We start from the raw sequence: 23686 nt of genomic DNA, 5'->3' as shown, positions 1-23686 counted from the left end.
CGGGAGTTAATGGTCAAGAAGAGGGAAATTTAAATGGCAGTTCAAGAAGGGGAGATAATAGATATTCCTAATGACGAATCAGAATTACCAAGTCAAACTATGGAAGGACCGCAAATAACTGATACAATGCAAACAGGGAAACTAAATGATTTTTTGTGTAGAGTATGCCATCAATGTAATATAAGAAGAATTGCATTTCCTTGCTATCACGCTTGGTGTTGCCAAAGTTGTAAATATAGTATAATTATTTCTACTATTACATAAGGTCTTGAAAATGACAATACCATTAAACCTGTTTGCCCTCTTTGCACTTGTGAAGTTATAAAATTTAGTGATATCAGTTTAGTGCCCTAAATAGGGTGCGGTTAAGGTAGAATAGTCAAAGGGGAGGGTTTGGAATATATTTTAAAAAACGGTTTTAGATTAAGCCTTTAGGAAATAATTCGGGGGGGGGGGAGGAAAATTAATAAGAAACAAAAAAAAACAATAAGAAATCTTAGCTAACCATGATTTCATTATTTGTAAATATCCAGTGTTTCATTGCAGTTTTAATAAAGCTTTTAGGTGTGCGGAGTTCCGACGATTATTCATAAAGCAATAAAGGTCCCCCAGTCATTAAAAAATGGTATGCCACAGTATTAATCAGGATTAACACTAATTTCTTTCTCCTTTTGCAGGCAGCCACGTAAAGAAGATGGAGGCAAACATAAATGAGAAATGACTGGGGGTATTATTTTATTCAATGGCTGTTTTTCTTAAAAACAAGCAAACAATCACTGAATAAGGTTATTTTCAGTCATTTACTTAACAACTTTCAAATTTATATCCCACTGTAATTTATTTATTTATGAATTTATTTACTTGTATAATAAATTCCGTTATTTCAATGTGTTATATTAAACTTTAAATTTTTTCAGAGCGTATGTATTACCGACTTGTTAGTTTTTAGGAATTAAGGGGGGCTATGTTTTCAGAGAGATGCATTATACACCAAATGAAGAAATACGTCAATCACTGTAAGAGGTTGACTTAAGGGGGACGGAGAATTTGATGGTACCTGCTAAGGGTCTCGCTCTCCTTCAGAGAATCGAAGCTCCAAACATGGCCCACTCGATCCGCGCTCAGGGACGCAGCGCTCCGCGCGCGTGATCGAGTGGGCTGTGCTCCACATAAAGTTTGTACACTTTCTCCGTCAGACTGGCGTCGAAAGTCGGAACTTAAGCTAGCCCGAAGTTGCGGCTTTTTGCGGGGTGTATAGCGCGAGCAGAGCAGCTTGTGTCGTGACGCGCGTGATCGAGTGGGCTATGCTCCACATAAAGTTTGTACACTTTCTCCGTCAGACTGGCGTCGAAAGAACTAAAGCTAGCCCGAAGTTGCGGTCTTTTGCGGGGCAGCTTGTAAATAGTGATCAAAACCAAAGTTGCACAGATTTTCAAAGGCTTCTTGGACCATTCTTGAGCGCGACGTGCAATATATGTATCTGTAACTTTATATCCTCTTAATTTTATATAACATTTAAATATTTTGCAAAAGTTCAATGTACATTGAAAACTGAAATAGTTGAGAATGTGTCAGAGTCGGGACCACCTCTAATAGAACAAAACCAAAGTTGCATAGATTTTCGAAGTCTTCTTGGACCTTTCTTGAGTGCGACGTGCAATATTGCATACCCTCTTAATTTTATATAACATTCAAATATTTTCCAAAAGTTCAATGTACATTGAAAACTGTAATAGTCGAGAGTGTGTCTGAGAGAAATGACTGGGGGTATTATTTTATTCAATGGCTGTTTTTTCAAAAACAAGCAAACAATCACTGAATAAAATTATTTTCAGTCATTTACTTAACTACTTTCAAATTTATCTCCCACTGTAATTTATTTATTTTTAAAATAAAGTCTTTTATTTTAACTATACTTGTGTCAAATACTTAATTGATACGACCGTTTGTATATGTAAATGTAAGATTTTTAGAATATGACGCATGTCTACTTTTTTTATAATCCTCTGGATAAATGGCCAACCGATATATTATAAATTCAATTAGCCTATTCACACTAAGGGCCATGCATGAGAAGTTGCACTGTTTGTGGGTATGAATTATAGCGCTTCTATGGAGTTAACGCGTAAGCTAAACCACGATGGACATGTGGGAGAACTTTTTGAAATTTAAAAATAAAATAAAATGCCTTGTATTTAAAACCGAGATAGTACAATTAAAACTAAGTTAAGAATTAAATTGTTTAAGTTCTTATGGAAACGGTGCTTTGATATTAGTAGGCCGCTATAGCTCGCTAAGCCTCGGCGGCGGTATGGGATAATCGCTTCATCGGCGAATAGACGGCGATGTCCGCCAATGCCGTCCGGAAAGCGTTGCGTATAACATGCCCGTAAGCCTGGGTGCCCAATTTAGTCTGTAGAATATTATAAACTACCCCAATTTTACGTCTATCAATTTAATTCCATAAAATTTCACCTCAGAAGTTCAATTAACACTTTTACAACAGGTTTTATAAAAAATAAACTCATTTGACTTCAAAGACTACACAAACTGTAATTCATATATGATTTCAAGTGACTTCAATATAATTTGTAAAAACTTCAAGGGATTTCAATATAATTTGTAAAGACTTTCAGTGACTTCAACATAATTTATAGACTTCAAGTGACTACAATAGAATTAACAGGGCCCACAGTCGAATTTTGAAAATATTTGTAGGAATATAGGTATTTTTTCATAAAAATATACTATTTTATAGCACAGAATTATAGGATTATATAGGACACAAAAATAATAATTTTATTTTTTTTTAATGAATCAGTACTGCAAACAGGGGCCGAGTAATTAAGCAAACTGTTAAAAACATACCCTCCATACTAATAACATTACACCCAAAACTGAAACTTAACACACCAAACTTAATTGGTACCTCATTTGTTTGAGATATTTGGGTTATAACAAAGGAAAAAACAATAGGGTAGAAATCTGAGTCAACTAAGAAAATTCTGTGATAGGCAGCGGTATAAACAATTTTTTCGTTTTCCTATATTATGCGAATGGTATTGATAATTAAAATCTGGATTAAAAATGAAAGAGCAAATAAATTTTGTGGAATGCTTGGAAACATTTTTTATTTATGAAAAGGACATGTAAATATTTTTTACGTAGCCTAGCACCTTGTAAATGAATGGGCTAGCATTTTCTGTCGCTTGTCGTGACAGTAATAATAAATAAATATTACATTATATTGGTATCTTCACAAAGACAAAAGACAGATGAGTGACACTACACTTTTGATTTCATTATTTTTTCGTTTCGCGGTGGAACTAATTGGTGACGGAAATCTGGAATCTTATTGGCTAAATCGCGGTTATCACGTTCCAACCGAATGCATTGGGGTGGTAGTAACAGCGCCTCTCTCTACTGAGTCTTATCGACTCTCCTTCATTCGGCAACTTTTGCTCGAGAGTAAAGGTTCTGCTGATTTTCTATCTTTTGCGATTAACTAAAACATGGAGATTTTGTATGGAGGACGAAGCAATTCGAAGGATTTTGTGTACCGTGACCACGCATACGTGAAAAATAGGGGTCGAAAAAGAGGTAAATTTAATTTAAAGTGGGGAATTTTGAAGAATAGTACCTGCACCTTTTTTTTACTCGTTAGACCGTGAAAAAAAATATGGTACTAAAAGTTTTTGGCGCAAATGACTATTAATGGTAGAAAATCAAAATTAAGAAATCATGCAAAAATGGCGGGAAATTCAAATTTGACATGTTTGCGAATTGAACAAACCGAACCTAGCCGAACCTAGCCTAACTTAACCTAACCTAGTATTTGTGAATTAATGGGCAATTGCAATTGGAAATAAACCTTATTAGATGTATATTTAACATGGAAAAAAGAAATAAAGTTTTTAGTTGGTTGAAGGGCCAGCAGCATCCGTATCTTGGGTTTCAATATTACCCACAGGATCATAAAGTTTCGTTGCAGCTTCTAAAGATGCCAAAAAAACGTTTTTGTTCTGATGTTTGGCCCACATTCTAAACATATACATCGCTAAATATCCGGTATAAAAAGCCTTTTTTCTTCCACCTCTTGCTTGGCATAGAGGCCTTCGCATGAGCCCATGCTCCCTCAATTTTATTTGTGTGCACACCGGTTTCTTTATCTTTAAAGTTTACGGAATGGTTCACTTTTAAATGAATGTAGTCCTCTTCCGATAAACAATCATAGGCTTTCCAATAATCACTATGAATTGTTGTTCCGGGTAAAACCCATTCCTTGATTATTGGTATCAGAGTTGCAGCATCCCTTTTTTCAACAGGGACCATGAAAAATTTTGAAGATTCCCTTTCGATTCCTCCGAAAATCCACTGTCCTTCCTGCCGTTTACCTCTGTTATATTTCCGTTTTCCAAATTTTGATTCGTCAATTTCGACAATTTTTCCGGGGCCTCACTATTTTTTCACTATTACATATGACACTGTCATACGCGACTTCGCGGCAAAACATTCTCCAATCAACTAGTGTCTTTTGCGAAATGTACAACTCGCGAGAGACATACGATTGGGGGTTTACATTGTAAACGTAGTAATGCACTACGAGCAAAATTTCACGAAAACTGAGTTTTGATTTAGAAAAAAAAAGAATTTGCTCGTACGGATGTCGCAGTGTCGCAGGATTTAAAACCTTTTTTTGGGCAGTTTTTGCCATCTCTGGCATCGCCAAACATAACCATCAATGTTATCTCGCAAAGATAGTGTCATTTCCTGACCGCACGTATTACATTTTGTAGATTTGGCAATTAAATTTTTGTCTTGTAGCCAACGTATTACATTCGCCTTGTCCTTGCACATATCATGTATTTCAAAACTGGTGATCAAATCTTCCTCTGGAACCAAATGGTCATCTTCATCCGATGAAGATGACGCAAAATCAGATAAATCTCGCTCCGAAGAGCTGAAAGAGTCCGACATTTTAAAAGAAAGCTTGAAGTAATAGTGAAATGTGTTTGTCCAAAAAAATTTAGATAACTCAAGTTTTAGTTTCACTTTTATTTGTAGGTTTAGTTTTAGTTTTATTTCTAGTTTATACATGTGTTTAACGCCTTCTAGTGACATTTTCAAAACAAAAAATTGAAAATTGTTTCCTAATATTGTCATTATTATCATTGCACCATCATTAATTCCAGTATATTTTCACCCTGAAACACCTGTAAATAAACGAGATTAATATGAAATAATGAAATTAATTATGAATATTTTTAACTTACCATGGGATGGGCTCGAACCTGCGAGTGCTTGCTCCACGTTGCAGCGGCTATAACGTCTCGGCTACCGGGTAGTTGCAACCTTTCGTTTTTGAGGTTATATTTATCTCAAATTTTCTCTCGCGCATGCGCGTTTTGTATATATTACCCTTAATTATCTTTTGCGCCTATTATAATGATATGCAATGAATAGAGGAAGGTGTGAGCTTTAATTTGGTATATATTTTATTATATTTCAGGGTGCAGGTACTATTCTTCAAAATAGCCGAACCGGGAATGGCTACTACCGATTTATTTGAACATGAAAAAGTCAGGTTTAGTCACTCAAATCTAGTGTACCTGGAAGTTAGAAATAGACTCTATAAATTTAAGAATCATCATAGTACATCTGTAGCACGGGAAGGTGGTCAAGGACGAGAAAGTCACGGAGTTGAAGTTGGGAAAGGTGCGGTTAATTTAGGGGAAGCGCAAGTAGGGCAAGGGCTGGCAGAAGGTCGGGGAGATGCGGTTCAACAAGAGGGTCGGGAAGTAGAGGTCGATGGTCAAGTAGAAGGGCCAGCAGAAATTCAGGAAAGACGGGACGCTGATGGGCAGGGAGCGTCGAAGGGCAGGGTTCCGGTGAAGGGCACGGAGGCGTTGAGGGGCAGGGAGGCGTTGATGGGCAGGGAGGCGTTGATGGGCAGGGAGGCGTTGATGGGCAGGGAGGCGTTGATGGGCAGGGAGGCGTTGATGGGCAGGGAGGCGTTGATGGGCAGGGAGGCGTTGAAGAGCACGAAGGCGTTGAAGGGCAGGGAGGCGTTGAAGGGCAGAGTGCCGCTGAAGGGCCGGCAGGTACTGAATGGCAGGGAATCGCTGAAGAGGTATTTTCGACATTTCTGATGACGAAGAAATTCCAATCATACCGATTGAATGTCGGGCTGCGGGTGGTATAATTCAATCGGGGGCCGGGGAAAAATCGTTAGGTGAAGCTCAAGAACAGCGTGATTACAGAAGAGCAGCTAAAACGTGGCAAAATGTACAAATTCAAATTCAAACAGGGCATGTAAATATGGAGTGCAGGATACGTTTTGATTCAATTGTGAACACAATATCAGTTCCCTGTAATCGCGCTTCTTGCTGCCGAAATTGCGGCGATAAAATTATTGCCACCATTTCACATATGACTATGATAGCGATAGTGAAGAAAATGAAAACGTCCCGAAGTGTCCCATTTGCAGAAGTGTAGTGACAGAATTTCGATCATTTTTCACAGCGTAAAGCGCTCTCTGTGCGGTTGGATTAAATGGATAGTAAAGGGGAGTGTTGGGACAAATAATTAGTGTTTTCGGAGCCTCCGGGATATCTAGGCCCATGCATGTCGATTTTTACGTGGGGAAATATCCAGTTTCATAGTGGAAATATTTTTACCCTTTGTGTGTACGAGGTGGCGCTTTAATGACCGTTGCGACCGGGGTCTTCCATAAATTACCGATGACATTTTAGGGGCCAATTATAAAACTTTTATGAAAGAGAAAGGTTTCACCTTTAAATTAACGTAATTTTTTAGGGGCTATTCACTTTTTATTGAATCTATTGGTTAGATTGTATGGACAAAAAAGTAATTTTGAGATTTTAACATCGTTGTTTTTTTAGTAAAACAAAACTTCTTGAAGTTCCTAATTCACAGTTTTCCTATACCATTAGAGCATTTTTTACCCCTTCAAAACCTTTCATTTTTTTAACCTTAACATTTTTATCCTTTACTTCTTTGGAATGATTGTTTAATAAAGGTCTTCGGAAATTTTCTAAAACATTTTTAATTATCCGCGACCTCGGCTTCACCGCTCTACGTCTATACCTTGCCCTAATATTGTAGCAGTCGACGGGGTCATCAGGCTGAACTTGTTTATTTTACGGTGCTGAAAGCGCCACCAAGCGGGAAAACACGGCGAACTACATGCTTCGCTACATGCATGGGCCTAGATATCTCGGAGGCTCCGGTGTTTTTGAAGAGCTTTTAGGTATCTGGTGCACACGAAATGGTTCATAAAAGCTCTCGAAGTTGGAGTGTTCTCTCTTTCCCCCCTTGCTTTGGCTTCATGCTCGCGTTCTTAACTTTATACACGCTAGCTTGGGTCCTCATCAATGCGATGTATCACACCTCCTCGGTGGTGAGAGCTGGTAACCACAATGTTGTGTGGGCTAAGCGGATACGCGTCCTTCCCAAGCCAAGGTCTTGAGGTATCGTGCCGAGGGCTGCATGGTACTAGGGAAGTAAAACTACGGTATCGCGAACGATCCCCTCGGGGCACCAGGCGACACCCCGTTGTATCTAGCCTTCCACCCGGGTGGGGGACTACCGGGTGGTGACCTCCTACTTACCCGCTTACTAGTGGGTTTCTTATGGATTCTAAACTCTCACCTAAAACTAAATCTAACAAACCAACGGTGCAGGGGTCTGCTCAGGGCAGAACCCACACTGATACCACTACGCTAGGGCCTGTATCCAGCGATACTCGTGCTGATTTATCGGTGCGTGTGACTGGTAAGGCTTCGAAACGTACCGTGCGACGTCGCCGTAAACGACAGCTTGCTCGGGGTGTGAAACGGTCTCAACCCCCGCTGGGGGTGCGGTGGCACGTGGCACCCAATTGAAGAGGCTCAGAACGGAGGACTCAACTCCCTCGCCCAGTATCTCGCAGGCGGCGGCGAAAAAGGCTAAGTCCTATAGTGACGCCGCCAGCGCAGAAAAGATGGCCATTGTTAAAAAAGGCTATCCGACGGCGGTCATCACGGAGGAAGACGTGGGCCCAATCCAGAAGGCGATCCTAGGGGCGCTGGATGGGATACCTTCGGGGAGCCGTCTACCGCGCCTTGCGAATTTTAGCCTGACGGCCGGGGCCCTGGTTTACTCCTGTGAGGATACGTTCACTGGTCAATGGGTGAAGGAGAACTTAGCCTACTCGGTGGTGGGGGATGCGGTGCTCTCAGTAATGAGAGCTTGCGAACTCCCTAAGCCGTTTAAGGTAATGTTCCGCACCAGGGACCAGATCACCAAAGAGCCGGCGGTGCTATTTCGGCGCCTAAAGGCCCTTAACGATGGCTTTGCAACCGAATATTGGAAATGCATTCGGACATACGTGGACAGGGTCGTGCGGTACTGGGTACTGTCCATCGATGGCTCCTCGCTGGACGCCATTAAGAATGCTGGTTTCGTGGGCTTCACTGGAGTGGACAAGAGTTCCTTCAAACTCCTACAGCACACGGAAACCACCAAAACCACTGCAGCCGAGTCAACGGCAGGGGGTGGGACTAGCGAGATGGGGGATCTCGCTGTGGAGCTCGCTGGTGTCGGTCTAGGCACAGAGGGGGAGGGGGTGGCTCATTCGAAAGCTTGTTCTTCCATGGATGAGTCCACCCTACTGGAAGAATCGGATGGGACCCTTCGGGAACCAGCCGATGTGCGTTCTAGCGGTCCTGATGAGGGGAAGGATCTTGGGACTGGGAGCTTGTCTGTCGAGGGGGAGGTGCCACTAGCCCTCTCGGCACCGATGAGGTGTAGCTAGGTCCCTTCTGAACCCCTCTCTTAAGGACCATGGGGACGCTACGTGAAATTCAAATCAATCTGCACCATAGTAAGGCGGCCTCTGCGGTACTCTGCAGGAGGTTTGCTATAGAGGGTCTTGATCTGGCCCTCATACAAGAACCGTGGATTTGCCATGGCAAAATCCTCGGTCTTGACGCGGCGGGGTCACTATTTTATGACCATAGTGCTGCTAGACCTAGGGCGTGTATTCTGGTTCGGAGGGATCTTTGTTGTATCTCTCTACCGCTGTACACGTCCCAGGACACGGCGGCCGTGAAGCTAGTCCTGGCCACTGGGCATGCCAAGTTTACTATCACGGCTGCCTCTGCATACTTTGCCCACGACGCGGACTCTCTCCCGACAATTGAGGTGATCAATCTGGTCAATCAATGTGAAAAGAGAGGGGACAAATTAATCATTGGCTGTGACGCCAATGCTAATCACATCACGTGGGGCAGTTCTGACTGCAACAGGAGAGGTGATGATTTACTAGAATATTTAGTTGGTTGTAAACTCTACATTCTTAATCAAAACAATGAACCTACTTTTCTTACTTCTAATAGAAGTAACAACAATTGATCTCATGCTAGCCACGGAAAACCTCGTGTCCTCCGTGTCTAACTGGCATGTGTCTAATGAGCCGTCTCTGTCGGATCATTGGCACATCTGCTTCACTGTCGCGACTACCTCTGTTCCGGCGGGGACGGAGATACGCAATCCAAAACGAACCAATTGGGCCGGCTATAGGGAAGACCTAATCCTACGCTACGGAGGGGGTTACACTCCTAAACTTACTTTACCTAAGGATCTTGATAGGGCTGCTGGTGACTTACTGTGCTCCATCATGGAGTCGTTCCACCGGAACTGCCCACTTAAGACCGTCAACCGCTCGAGGCTTGTCCCTTGGTGGAACGCGGATCTCAGCCGGCTTCGTAAATATACGCGCAGGCTCTTTAACAAAGCCAAGCGCACGGGTGACTGGGCTGGATACAGGCAGTCCCTTAACACCTACAACAGGGCCATTAGAGCTGCTAAGAAGGACTCCTGGCGGACCTTCTGTGAGCAAGTCTCCAATGTCCCTGCCACGGCTAGGGTCATGAAGATCCTAGCGCACGATAACACACATCGACTTAATACTATTAAGTTGCAGGAGGGTGTGTACACTAAGCCTGGGGCTGAGACTCTCAAGAACATTCTGGAGGTCCATTTTCCTGACTCTACTTTAATCAATCCAACAAACCCTGACTCTCTCTACCCTGTTCTGCACAGGGCGAAGAGGGAGGTCTGGCTTGTAGCTAGACAGGTTGTTATAATTCCCAAGCTTTGATGGGCTGTCAACTGTTACAAGTCTTAGGGACCCGATGGGGTCTTCTCTCTGCTTTTGCAGGGTGGCTTAGACCACTTCGCCTCTCCGTTATGCAAGAGCTATAGACTATGCATTGCTCTCGGTCACATACCTCGTGACTGGAAGCGCTCTAGGGTCATCATTATTCCCAAGCCCGAGATGGTTTCCGATCTCGAGGAGAAGGCATTTAGGCCCATATGCCTGACCTCCTTCTTCCTCAAAATTCTGGAGAAGCTGGTGGTACATTAGAGACGAGGTACTTTCGGTAACTCCTCTCTCTTCACAATTCGCTTACCCAAAAGGTAAATCCACTGAGACGACCCTTCACGGCCTTACGAATTGCCTGGATAGGGCATTTTAGTTTCAGGAAATTTCTCTGGCCATCTTCCTCGATATCGAGGGGGCCTTTTATAAGGTCTCTAGCTCGGTTATTACTGAAGCTGTTAAGAGATTTGGCATCAGCGACACTCTTGGCCGCTGGATCAAGTCCATGCTCACCGACCGCGAGGTGTCGGCGTCCCTCCTTGGGGACTCTCTAGGGGTAACTACCAGTAGGGGCTGCCCTCAGGATGGAGGGCTCTCCCCCCGGTTGTGGTGACAGGTAGTGGACGAACTCTTGGGGAGGCTCGGGGGTGTTGGGGGCTGCCACTGCTTCGGGTATGCGGACGATGTGGCGATAGTTTTTACCAGGAAGTTCCCGGCTACTGTCACCGCACTTATGAGATCTGCCCTCTCTAACGTGGAGCAATGGTATCACGCGGTCAATCTCACTGTTTATACTGATAAAACTGTCCTTGTTCCTTTTACGAGGAAGAATACTAAGGATCTGTTCAATGATATCTCTTTCTTTGGCCAGGTTCTGACTAGAGATGTGAGTCGGTAATTTACCGTCCGTAAATTACCGGTAATTTACCAAATACCGCGTAAATTACCGTTTTATATCTTACCGTAATTTTACAATGGTAATTTACGGGTAAATTACCGTGGTAAATTACCAAACATTTTTAAAATTTTTATGCCCAGAGACTTTTTTCACGATTTCCCGTTCGTCTACGCTTGGCCCGCGTGGAGCCACTGGCGCTGCAGTTTAAGTGGGAAATCGTGATTCTCTCATAGCCAGCCGGAGTAAGGGGTGACACACCCACGCCCATCTTAGTGCTTCTTGTATTTTGGCCAAGGGTTATAAAGTTACGTGTTAGGCCTCCAGTATAGAAACATGATGAAAGTTAAAACAGTGGATCTCGTCGTTAAAAAATACTTTACACAAGCTAAGAAATTTGGAAAGTTTGATCGATATTCGTGTGTTTTTGCGGTCAAGTTTATGCCTTTAATGTGGCGCGAATGACCAAGCATTTAATTGAAAAATGTTCCAAGTGTCCAAAACGAAAGAAGCAAGAAATAATGCAATTTAAAAAGCAAGACTGAAACTCTTTTGCTTCATTACGCTCACAGTAGCATTGGTGAACCTAGTCAATGTGAACTTTCATTCTGGCTGAAGCTGATCTTTCTTTGTCTCAGCAAGCTACCGTAAATGAAAATGACGCTGAAAGTGTTAAATCTAACTCGCAATCAACGCCTGTGTCCAGGGATATTGATTTTCCATCAAGACCTTCAACGTCTTCAAGTTGTTCATCGATTGACACATTTGTTGATCGTATGCCAAGTAAAGAAGAGGTAGTTATAGTGGAGCAAGTTCCAAAGACAATAAAACAATATACTTTATTTATTTTGTTATGTTATCATTTCTTCAGGAAGAGATTTGGGAGCTATTAGCTAGAGCCTGTTATGCAACTGCAACTCCATTAAGCTTCACTGAAAATGAATATTGGATAGAAGCTTTTAGAAAAATCAAGGTATCAGCTATCCAATAAACTCCTTGAATCTGAATATGAAAGGGTGAGAAGTGCTGTACAGTTAAAAATCGCCCATGCTGACACTCTTAGCATGCAACTTGATGGATGGAGCAATAATAGGTAATAAAATGAAAACTGTACACTTAAGTAGATGGTTTTGGGGTTTGAAAGAAACTTTCTAATTATTCTAGAAATGAAGCTATTGTAAAGATAGTGATCACTACACCAGAACCCGTTATCTACCGAGTAATTGAGACTAAAAGTAGCAGACATACAGGAGAATACATGAGCCAGATAGTGGCAGAAAGCTTGGAAGAAAATGGTCCTGGAAAAATTCATTTCTGTTATCACTGACAATGCCCTCAACATGCAAAAGTCTTGGAGATTACTGTTTGAAAAATACCCAGACACAGCCTTGACCTGTTATGGTTGTGTAGCTCATATCCTAAATCTGTTGGTTAATGACATAATTGCCATACCTTCATTCAAGAAAATAATAACGGAGAGCGGATATTTAATCAAAGAAATCAAAGCATCTCATTTAACTAAAAGTACATTTACAGATGAACAAGAAGCCTCGTTTAGAAAGATTTCTTTGAAGTTACCAGTAAAAACCAGATGGGGTTCAGTTGTAGTCAGACTGGACAGTCTACTAGCAAACAAACATGTTTTGCAGATGATGGCCGTCCAGAAGGACACCATTAATGTTCTTACAAGCTCTACAATAGCTATTATTCTCGACAATGAATCGTTCTGGATTAAAGTTCAACTGCTTCACGATTTCCTGAAGCCTATAACTCATTGGATTACTATTTTTGAGAGCGATGGCTCCAAAATTTCACTAGTCGTAGAAGCATTCAGAAGTATAGAATATGCATTTCAAAAATCAAATCTTCCAGGCCTAACTAAAACTGTGGCGAATAAACTGAAGAATCGTCTAGAATACAGAAAAAAAATGGCAATCCGACCCATTCACTATGCCGCCAACATTTTGGATCCTACCTTCATGGGTAAATATTTGTTACAGAGTGAAGATGTTGAAGGCATTGCATTCATATCAAAAGTGGCTAAGAGTTTAAATGAAAATAATCAAGAATATGATGCTACTGATATCGATGTTATCTCTGATCTCGGAAATTTTCGAAGTAGAGCAGGGCTATGGACAAGTGATTTTGTGTGGAACTGCCTAAAACCGAATTCAAATGGGCAGAAAATTACTGCTGTTACATGGTGGAAAGGAATTTGTTATTCTTCTAAGTTAAGCAAGGTGGCCGTGGCCATACTGCAAAGCCCTCCCACATCAGCGGCCACAGAACGTACATTTAGTACATACAGTAAAGTTCACACGGATTCAAGAAATCGGCTAACGAACAAAAGGGCTGGACAACTGGTATACATAAAGCACAATCTAAAGCTACAAAGTAAAAGAAAAGCAAAAAAGTCTTCTTCCAACAATCAAGTTGAAAGTCAGGTTCTGGAAAACAGCGAAGAAGAATCTGAACACTCATCTGTTGAAGAACTGGAACTAGAAGATCATGAAAATGAATTACAATACCATTCTGATTTGGAGGAGTCGTCCATTTGACCGTTTTCGGGTGACAGATCATAAGACAAGTTAACGAATCCTTCAAAATCATAATACATTTATTTATGCGACGAACCAATCTCGTATTCTTTATTCATTAATCATTAACCATTATCGATGTAGCTCGCCCTATCATTAGTTCATTACGCATTAAAAAGTTCATTTTATTCTTAAATGGTCAATTATTTCAGTGTTTACTTCCAAAATTACTCGCCAGGCGCTAGCCAGTACTTACAAAGTTGCGCTAGAAATTAGTCTTTTAATAAATCTTTAGTTAGAGATCAGATTAAAAGGCCACGGCTGCCGTCTTGGTATCAAACGCCGGAAATACGTGTAAAGCAGCCAAGATAGTACCCACAATTAAACGTTGTTTAAATTAATGGACTATAGGTACGGGAAAATATAAATTACCAAAAATTACCGACTGAACGGTAATTTTTGTTTTCCCAAAATTTCAATCGGTAAATTACCGTTTTTAAAAATTACGGTAATTTTCCATCTCTAGCGAACACGGACAGAAGGACAGGGTCACGGCCAGACACGCACACAGACACAGAGAAATACACGTCCGGTGTGATACCTCTCCGTGACGTCATCGTCACTCGGGAGAGGTAAAAATAAGAGTTCGAGAAAATAAAAATCGAATTATTTCGCCAAAAAAAATAAGCTAAAGCAAAATCAGTTAACTCCAAGATTAGAACAACAATATTGGCACAGTGTTTTCAGTCCGCTGCCTTACTCAATCTCCAGCTCTCCCAAGAACCAGAATGAGAAGAACAAGGCAAAGCTTAAGAGGCAAAATAACCCGATTCTTCCTTTTAAAGAATCACGCTTACAAGTTCATTTGATTGAAGCCTTTAAAAACAACAACAAAAAACCATTAGCTTAAAGGCTTTAAGATTAATGATGTCTTAAAATAAGTTACATTCTTAAAAGATGCTTTTTCAAATCATTCAAATTAGACATCTGTGAAAAGTCGGGGGTAAAGTAGATTCTGATGTTCGACCACAATATTTCTTATTTAAAGGTCTTAGGAGTATAATACTTTGGTAAAATTTTAACTTTAGCCCGGCATTTTACCTCATTTGAGGGTCGTCTTGTTTTTTACCCCCTTAAACTTAGGGTAGCCTATCTCGAGGCTAGTGGTTAGATTTTTTTTTGGAAAATAGCACTGCTCAGGGATTATGAGAGGGGCGCCCTGCTCGTCCCTCGCCTCTTAGCTGTTTATTTCTCCATAGAAGCTGTAGTTAGGCTCTCCTGTAGGGGGTCTCAAAGCTAGAGTCGTAGAAATCTAACCCCTCAAACGAGACGCAGCAGGCAGAGGCAGAAGTATTATACCAAGTTCTGTTTTCTCTTGCGTAAGTTCCGAATAGCTATATAACGTACAGAAATACAAATTTCCGAATTTTTGCGGACAGTGAACTGCGACGTGCTTCGGAAATTGAGAACACAATCTGTAACATTTGACCTCATCGGACGCTGTGACAGACACAAAGACAGAAATATCTAATGTAATACCTCTCCATGACGTCATCGTCACTGAGAGCGATAAAAATAAATATACCATGCATCAAAATTTTAGTATTTATGATAATGATCAAAAACAGTATACTATGTTTATCGTCAACTATCTTTCAAAAACAGTTTTGATTATATTTATGATGTGGACGGCTCACTATGTAGGTGCTTTAAAAATTTTGATAATGATAAAAATAATTCAGTAGAAAGTAAGCAAACACATTAAGCTGTGTACGTACTTGGTAGTAAACCTCGATAAAATTTATATATAACGCCTGTGAAATTTATTTTCTATCCTCCGGCGTCCAGTGTTCAACGATTATTATATAAATGTGGCTAGGCCGAGGGGCAAGTCACTAATCGGTTTACAAGGCTGTACCTCTGTCTGTACTAAAACGATAAAGACAGTGCTAAATCGAATATGCGTAATCCGCATTTGGTGAACAGGGCTTGCCCCTCGTGCTAGGATCATTGGGGAGGGACTGTATTCAAACGTTAATCGACGTTTCACTGGATAATGGTTGGCAATATTGTGTGCATAGGCTATTTTTCCGCTTTACGATCGATCAATGACCACAATCATTAGAGCAGAAATATAACTCCGTGATATTAAGATTCAAAACAGATGGTTAATAATTTCCAGAGCATCGTGTATCACAACGCTTATTGGGTGTGTAGAACCATCAAGAGAAGCAAGCAAGTATAATTTTGTTTCTGCTTTTCACTAATAATAATTTAATAATCTAGTAGGGGAGTAGGACTACCCAGGTAATAAAATCAAGTAGGCACAATGTTTTAACGTTAAATTTAATAGACGCGTATTAACTTCTTTTAAACTTTGGTCATGACCAAAATACGTTGATTTTCCGTTTATTTGACATTTAAAGCACGTGTATTACTGGTTAGGTTAAGGTGTTAAAATCGTGGAAGAAATGTTTTCAGTTGTTAATTATACTGGTTCTATAGGCATATTTGAAAAAACTTATAAAGACCCATGGATTAGCACACATAGAATTTGGGTAGACGAAATATCAACATTGCCAAATCGTACATCAACAACGCAAAACTAACGGTCAATGTAAAATTATTTTCAAACGCGTTTTCATCCTACTTTATGGACCTGAATTAAACGCGTTAGTTATCACATGGAAAAAAAGTGTTATCATCTTTTAGAAAATGCTAAACGTCTTGAGCTAACTTATATCCTGAAAATAAACGTGGACATACCTTCGAAGAACACTTGAAACGCTTTCAAAACATTTTACCCAAAATCAACTTCAAATCAGTTTTATGCCTAGGAATTTCCCCGGCAATAACTTCTGTTTGCGCCTTCCAATGTTGAACTCTGTCTCTAAAAAGATATGCCTTAATTAACAAGTTGGGAAACAAAAAAAAAACTCTCCGGTTCGAGACGCAATTAAGAGGTTTTTCTTAAATAATTGATATTTATTATTTTAATCGTCATTAAATTAGTTTAATTATAGTTAAATCGTTTTAGGAAACTTTATTCCTAAAACCATTTTAAACATAGCTATTGTTGACGTTTGAATTCTTTTTAACAATTTTTGGAAAGTATGTAAGTCGATTGATTAACTATAAATGATAAGAAAACTCACAATTGCGTGAACCTTTGGTGGAAGCCCTGTGATTGGGAAGCTAGACGTTTCTCGTAGCCCTAGCCGATGGCCGCGTAAATCTTAACCCTAACGATGATAATGGAGTAGAAGCTATTGCTTTCTGCGAACACGTTTGCTCCGATTTGGCAGTAGCGAACGCGGTGACAGACACACACACAGACACTTCCAGTGTAATACCTCTCCGTGATGTCATCGTTACTCGGAGAGTTAAAAATATATATAAAATAATAACCATTCATATCCAAATGGGGGCCTGAACTGGGAAAACAACAACTTTCAACTTGTAACGTGGGCTGATATGTCACTCGTCACGGTTCAAGTTCTTCTACTTTTTTAATAGTTAACATTAAAAAAATAAAACTTACTCCATTTGGCATAATTGTTAACGAACGAAACGTCTTAAGTTTAGAGCTGATCAACATGTTGTACGACCAAAGTACAGTTAGTTCTATGAATGATTTTGAGTCGAAAATGTTCAATGGGATTTTTCCCCAATGACCACCGTTAACAAGTTATGACTGGAGTATTTATCGGAAACCTCCATAATTAAAATAGCATTGATTTCCAGTTTTTAAAGGTCATCCGTTAAACACTCTAACCCTAACTTATTTAGGCAGGGATACACTCAGCTGAAAATTTTAGTGCTGTTTTTTATTTTTTCCTGATTCATTTCAAATAAATATGGAGTCTCTAACTTTTTCTGTTTTTTGAAACAATTTTTTCAATGAAAATTAAATTTTTTAAAATTTGTTAAGCTTAGCAATGGGTCTCGATTTTAGCACATTTTCCCACCGGCCAATAAAAACCTCTTTAGGGATTGAGCCAAATCAGCCAATCCCGTGAGGTTTAGAGAACATTAACTCATATGCTTTCTATTTCTAATAGAAAAAACTAGGATCAGTCTGGAAAATAGCACACTTTCTCTGGTCCAAAACCAGTGTATTAATTGCTTGGACTTTTTTTTTTAATTCAAAAAGTTGGGGTTAATGGTCCTCGGGACTTGTTTATTAATATCAAATCTATTGGAGAACGAAGGCGAGGACAAGTCCTGAGACCAGTTTATTATCTCGGATACTAGGCGGGTCACTGGTCCCAAGGACTAGATTAAAAAGCATCCTTATTTCCCAGACTGGCTAGGGAAATAAGGAATTTTTAAGAGTGGCCTTGTCAGTTGTCACCAGTGACTCCCCGGGGCCCGTCGTCTGCTAAAGTTTGAGTAATTGTGTTGCAGCTTGACTCTGTTAAATTGTGAAAGATGGGTTTTAAGTTTTTAAATGTCGAAGGTCACAAAGAACACAGATCTTCCCATTCCAAAGGCTAATAACTAGACATTCAAATGTATAACCATATACGACACGTCACATTTTAATATAATAAGATTATGAGAGTAATTTGAGTTTTAGTGACACGTAAAATTATAAAACTGCTAATTGTTAAAGTTACTAGTCCGCTATTCCCTAAACGATCGAACTCGCGTCTTTCTTTCGAGTTCTAATTTCTAAAAAGTAGAATGTAGATTTCGGAACCTAATTCAGACGGCGTAAATGAAACTCGACTGAGAAAACCTTTGGGGAATGGGGATTGCCTCTTCTAAACAGGGCTCTACATAAGGATATATTTTTTAGTAGTCAGCCTGACTAGTGAGCCCCTATCCCAATTTTTTTTAGTAGTCAAGTTGACTAGTGAACCCCCAGATTTCGATTTATTTTAGTAGTCAAGGCATTTTTTTCGTAGTCAAATGCCTTGACTAGTGCCTTATGTAGAACCCTGCTTCTAAATCGCGGGCGCTGATTTGCCGGTAGGTCACTTTACCAAAATTCAAAAGCATATTTTGAGTACAAAACTTCAATTATTGATTAAATAATTAATAGCTCTTCAAAAAATCAGAAAAAATTCAAGGCAGCATATATCAACATAAGGAATCAGAATAAAAATACCTAATTTCTGTAAAATAATGTCCGTTTTAGGTAAAATGCCACGGGTCAGGGACAACATAGTATAATCATACGGCACTAGAAAACTATGCGAAATTCATCATTCCCTGCATGAGTTTAAAAATAATTCTACACTTCTGCAAACTCTTATATGTTTCACAATTCTTAATTTTGAATTCAACTTCAAAACCAACCTCGTGCCACGATTTTTTAACTATCAAAGCTGTCACTTTTTCTCTTCTACCAGTCTCCTTTACGATTGAATTATCCATGAAATCTCGTGTAATGCCTATACCCGTGCATTACACTAAATAGCTTGTTATCAGCTCAGAACTCCGTTTAAGCAAAGGGTGAGCTAAACGCGTATCTAAAAAATTAAAATGTAAAACAATTTGGTGTGAGCATAAACCTCCAAAGAAGAAGATGATCTGTTTATGACGCCATTATCGTTCAATCACAATATGTTTAATATCACTCCGTAGTTCTATTGTATTTTCGGTAATCTAGCTTTATTATTTACTGCATGGCTGTCCCATAAAGTGATTTACATTGTCAATTTATCAGTTTTCTAGCTTTCTCGTGAAAAGAAATATACAAACTAAAATAAGAGACTTACGTACCCCTTTTTTATTTTTCAGATAATCTCATGAATATCACAAAAATTGCCAGATTTGTTGCTACGATACAGTTAGCTTTGCTAACAGTTGATGATGAGAAGGAAGCGATACTTGGTAGCCCACTTGGAGATGTTCTTAATCCAATTATACAGGCCTTAAAAAGGAGGCCAGTATTTCCTTAATATAGGCCATGCACTTTGCACCAATAGCAATGGGCTTAAAATTTGAATTTAAAACAAAAGATATGTTACTGTAAAAGTTTATGAAACCCAGTAGAAATAACGTCTGCTTAGACGCTTTTACACTAGTTTATTCGGCTCATTAACGAATTAAACGATTCAAACGAAATTATGATCATTGGTAGAAAATCACTGGTATACATTTTAATACAGAAAAAACAATAACGAGTGAAAAGTATTCATCCCCGCAATCCGCTAGAATCTTAAAAATGGACTTGAAAATCGTCTTTAGTTGTTAAACCAATTGCATATTAGTCTTTTTAAAACTTAGGCCAGTAAATCACCGTCACGACATAAAACAACGCCATATGTTATAAACACAACTTTTCTTGTCTCGTAGTGGTTATGAAATTCAGTTGCGTGTTTTGAATGAAGAAGGTATATCTTTCACTTCCAAACAAGAGAATGGAAAACACCGTGAATTCGTAAAATCACTTTACGAAAATGTCAGTATTGTCAGGACCGCCTTAAAGATTGAGTCCAATGGGCACATGCCCAAGGGATTGCCCCGTAGTTTTAAATTTTTTTTCTAATTTGAGACTTAGTCTATTGCATTGCACGGGAGATTGAGTCTATTGCATTGCACGGGAGATTGTAATGTTGTTAAGAGAGGCCCTGTGAATTGTTTGGAATAATGTAGCTGCTCAAATTTGCTAAACTAACATTTTCCTTTTGCGAAGGATACTGATATTGCTGTACCAATGTACATTTTGGAAGATCCATCAGATTTGAAGTTCTTTAATGTAGAAGGTCCAAACTTGATGGGTGAAGCGAAAATACTGAGCGGAGGTCCAATCAATCGAGAATTTGGAATGTTCGATATCATAGACATATTCGATGTTGAAGTGAGATTATTGGGTTTAAACTGCAACTACAAATAGACATAACAGAACGTAGGCGTTTGGCCCGATATGGTACCAACTCTCGCTTCATTTCTGGCTTCTTTGATGGTCCAATCAGCGCTCATTTTTAATGTTACCAGAAGGAGAAATAAGAGAAATATGATACTTAAAATATCCATAAAGCTCTAAGATTGTAACGAGACTCTTACCATCCTTATATTATCTTCCCTTCCCTGATTGACTTAAAAACTTCTCTCGTCGATCTAACGTTTAATAACTTGAAATAGAGCGCGTAAAGAACAAAACATTAGGTCAGAGTGTAATATAAATTCTTTAAATGAAAATTACGAAAGTTGGCGTCGTGAATCGGAATCAAGAAATTTATGCGGTATCAAACAAAGTTAAGAAAAAGTTGCGTAATGTAGGGACTCTTTTCGTGTATGTTGGTTTTACGCCGTGTCATTGCGCTAATTTTCAGGGTATATTTGAGGTTGGTCGCACTCACGCTGCCGTCCTTGACCGATATGGCTTCCTTTTCTTATTATTCCCTTCTGAAATTACGTCACCTTTTTCCTCTCCTTGACTGAAATAGTTGGGCTTCAGAGGCATTCCGGAATACATTAGAATATTTTCAGTTCTTGGAGATTATCATATTAGCTCAAAAATGTAATTCAGTTTGTGTGCTTGCGCAACATCGAATTGGCGAGTTTTCCTTACTCAGGATTGCTATGAAATTTTCAGATTCAAATTCCCTGACTTTTTCAGGTTTTCCCTGACGTTTTTAGGCCCAATTATTATTATTTTAAGTAGATGTGATTCGTTTAAATCGTATTTTATAAATATTAAATGTAAATTATTTCGGAGCAAACTCCGGTGCCTGGTTGCTAAAACGAAGTTAACGTCACCAATCTAAACTTTTGAACCACAGATATTTTATCAATTTTAATCAAATTCCCTGACTTTGTTGAAATTCTTAAACTTCTCTGACCTTTAAGGCACATTTTTATATGTCTTGACTGTTCCAAGTTTTCGCTGACCTTTGGCAACCCGGATGCTACAGCAGGGAGCATATTTTTTTCGTTTGTCTCCAGCTCTTTCCTCACTCTTTCAGATTCTGTTGTCTATATTTGTATTTGATTTGGTGTATACAGAACCCTTTATACACAAAGAAAATAACGCATTATTCGAACATTTTCTTGACAGATATGGACGGCCATTGGAGTTTTTATATTAGTGTATCCATTGCTTTGTCTGTTGATATATGGAGCGACTAATTTGGCGTTAAGCAGATTTTGCATCATACATTGGTTGACCGCAATCTTTTTAGTAACAGGGCAAGGTGATAAATTGTTCGTATAAGGGCCCAAAAAATAAATAGATATCTAAGATATTTTGAAACAATTTAGGTTCTCCAAATGCTGGTCACGTTCATTTTCGTACATGGATATTTGGCTATTTCTGCCTGTTAGGGCTTTCGTTCATATCGTTGTCGTTTAGGACTATGTTGCTAACAACAATTACAACTTTAAATCAACCAACGTTTATCAACAATATTTATGACCTTCTCGAACGGGAGAACTTGAGAATCTCCATGGTGACCTCGCAAACAGAATACACTTATTACCAAGTAATCAACTAATCATATTGAATGCATCGCAAACATACGCAACTAGTTTCTGCAAGCTTAGCAAGACATCTAGATTCCGACCCGTTTATATTAAACTGTAGCGTTTGAAAGAACGTAAAAAATAGTGAATATTGCAAATTTGAACCATGCACCAACTTAGGTTATTAAAGAAAATACAAGTAAATTTCCTTATTGGATCTTGAGAGCTAGGCTTCTGTTTCTAGATGACACAAGAGTGCTATCAATTCCAATTGGATTACTAGTGCCACCTGATGGATTTGTCCTATTGGGTTTTGATAGTCTATTTTCGTTTTCTTCGCAAATTTAGAGGCCTAACGCGTAGGGTCCGGTATGGAAATTTAATTACAAGTATATTCACTAATATTGAAGATATTTTATATAGGCTATTGATCAATTTATAAGCTCTCTCAATTAAACATAAAAAGCTAACTTAGAAAGCTATAGATCAACACTCTATGCTAAATGAATTTTGTGCTAAGCATCTAGAGTAGCGACAAATCCTGGTTAAATTTAAGGCGTGGTTTAAAAAGTGACTTCGCTAAAATAAATTCGATAAACATTTGCGTGCCACCTTTGATACACAGTAACCAGCCAGAAAATCAGTCGTAAGAATTATAAGCTTTACAATCGTAAATGCAAAGAGCTGAAAATTATAAAAGATGACTAATAACACATAAAAGTCGTTATCAAAATTATAAAAGCAATCCCTTTTAAGTTAAGACTAATAACGACTAATTTTGACCAATCTTGTAAATATTTCAGAAACACCCTGTAAAAATTAAGTAGTCATTTCCTTTTAAAATTCCAAGAACTATCCTCGACTTCAAGTGAACTCATAAGGAATTCCCCTGGCCAATAAAATACCAATAGCCATAGTTTCCTTTTGCAAATGCATAGTTTACAGTTCTCTCTGGGGGTTCCTGATCCTGAGAGACCATTTTTTGTACACATTTAACCTCTAGTTCCTTAACCTTAAAATGAGGTTTTCTAATTTTATTTTCTAAAGTTTATATATATTTTTATTGTAACTTGGACTGTAGAAAATATTTTCTATTCTGACCATGGGCTGTAGCCGAGGGAAGCCCTCAGATGAGCGGTTCCCGTATGAGCGGATTCCATAATAGCGATCCTCATATCAGCAGTTCCCTAAATAGCGGTTTCCCGAAATGGCAGTTTACCCGTTACAACAGTTACCGATACAGCGGTTCTCGTAAACGCGGCGTACCATTACAGCGGTTCTTGTAAACGCGGCGTACCGTTACAGCAGTTCTCAAAAGAGCAGAAAAACTGGAATGCGAAAAACGACTGTTGTTTGTTATGGTGTACGCTGTGTAAAATGAACTTAAATAGAACTAGGTCAGATATGGTTTGCTTCAAGTTGATTATTTGAACCCCCAATAGTGTTAGGTTAGGTTAAATAAGGTTAGGTTAGGTTAGGTTAGGTTAGGTTAGGTTTGGTTTGGTTTGGTAAGGTTAGGTTTGGTTAGGTTTGGTTAGGTTTGGTTAGGTTAGGTTAGGTTAGGTTTGGTTAGGTTAGGTTAGGTTAGGTTAGGTTAGGTTAGGTTTGGTTAGGTTTGGTTTGGTTTGGTTAGGTTAGGTTAGGTTAGGTTAGGTTGGGTTGGGTTGGGTTGGG

The 23686-nt window shown here is 39.3% G+C and overlaps 1 protein-coding gene across 1 annotated transcript; it reads left to right on the top strand.

Annotated features, from left to right (window-relative positions):
* The first annotated feature begins 12352 nt into the window (after positions 1-12352).
* LOC149680238 (uncharacterized) lies at positions 12353-13618 on the top strand. Its single transcript, XM_089834603.1, has one exon. The coding sequence runs from the start codon at positions 12353-12355 to the stop codon at positions 13616-13618; it is 1266 nt and encodes a 421-aa protein (XP_089690729.1).
* The last annotated feature ends 10068 nt before the right edge of the window (positions 13619-23686 follow it).

The sequence above is a fragment of the Phalangium opilio genome, unplaced genomic scaffold (genome assembly GCF_054372755.1).
Source record: "Phalangium opilio isolate 3A_F unplaced genomic scaffold, DU_Popi_V2 ptg000039l_2, whole genome shotgun sequence".
Classification (NCBI taxonomy): Eukaryota; Metazoa; Arthropoda; class Arachnida; order Opiliones; family Phalangiidae; genus Phalangium; species Phalangium opilio.
This window is presented reverse-complemented; position numbering and strand designations above follow the sequence as displayed.

What these genes read in the sequence shown, in the direction of transcription:
- LOC149680238 (XM_089834603.1), top strand. Translation starts at nt 12,353, where the DNA reads ATGGTCCTGGAAAAATTCATTTCTGTTATCACTGACAATGCCCTCAAC.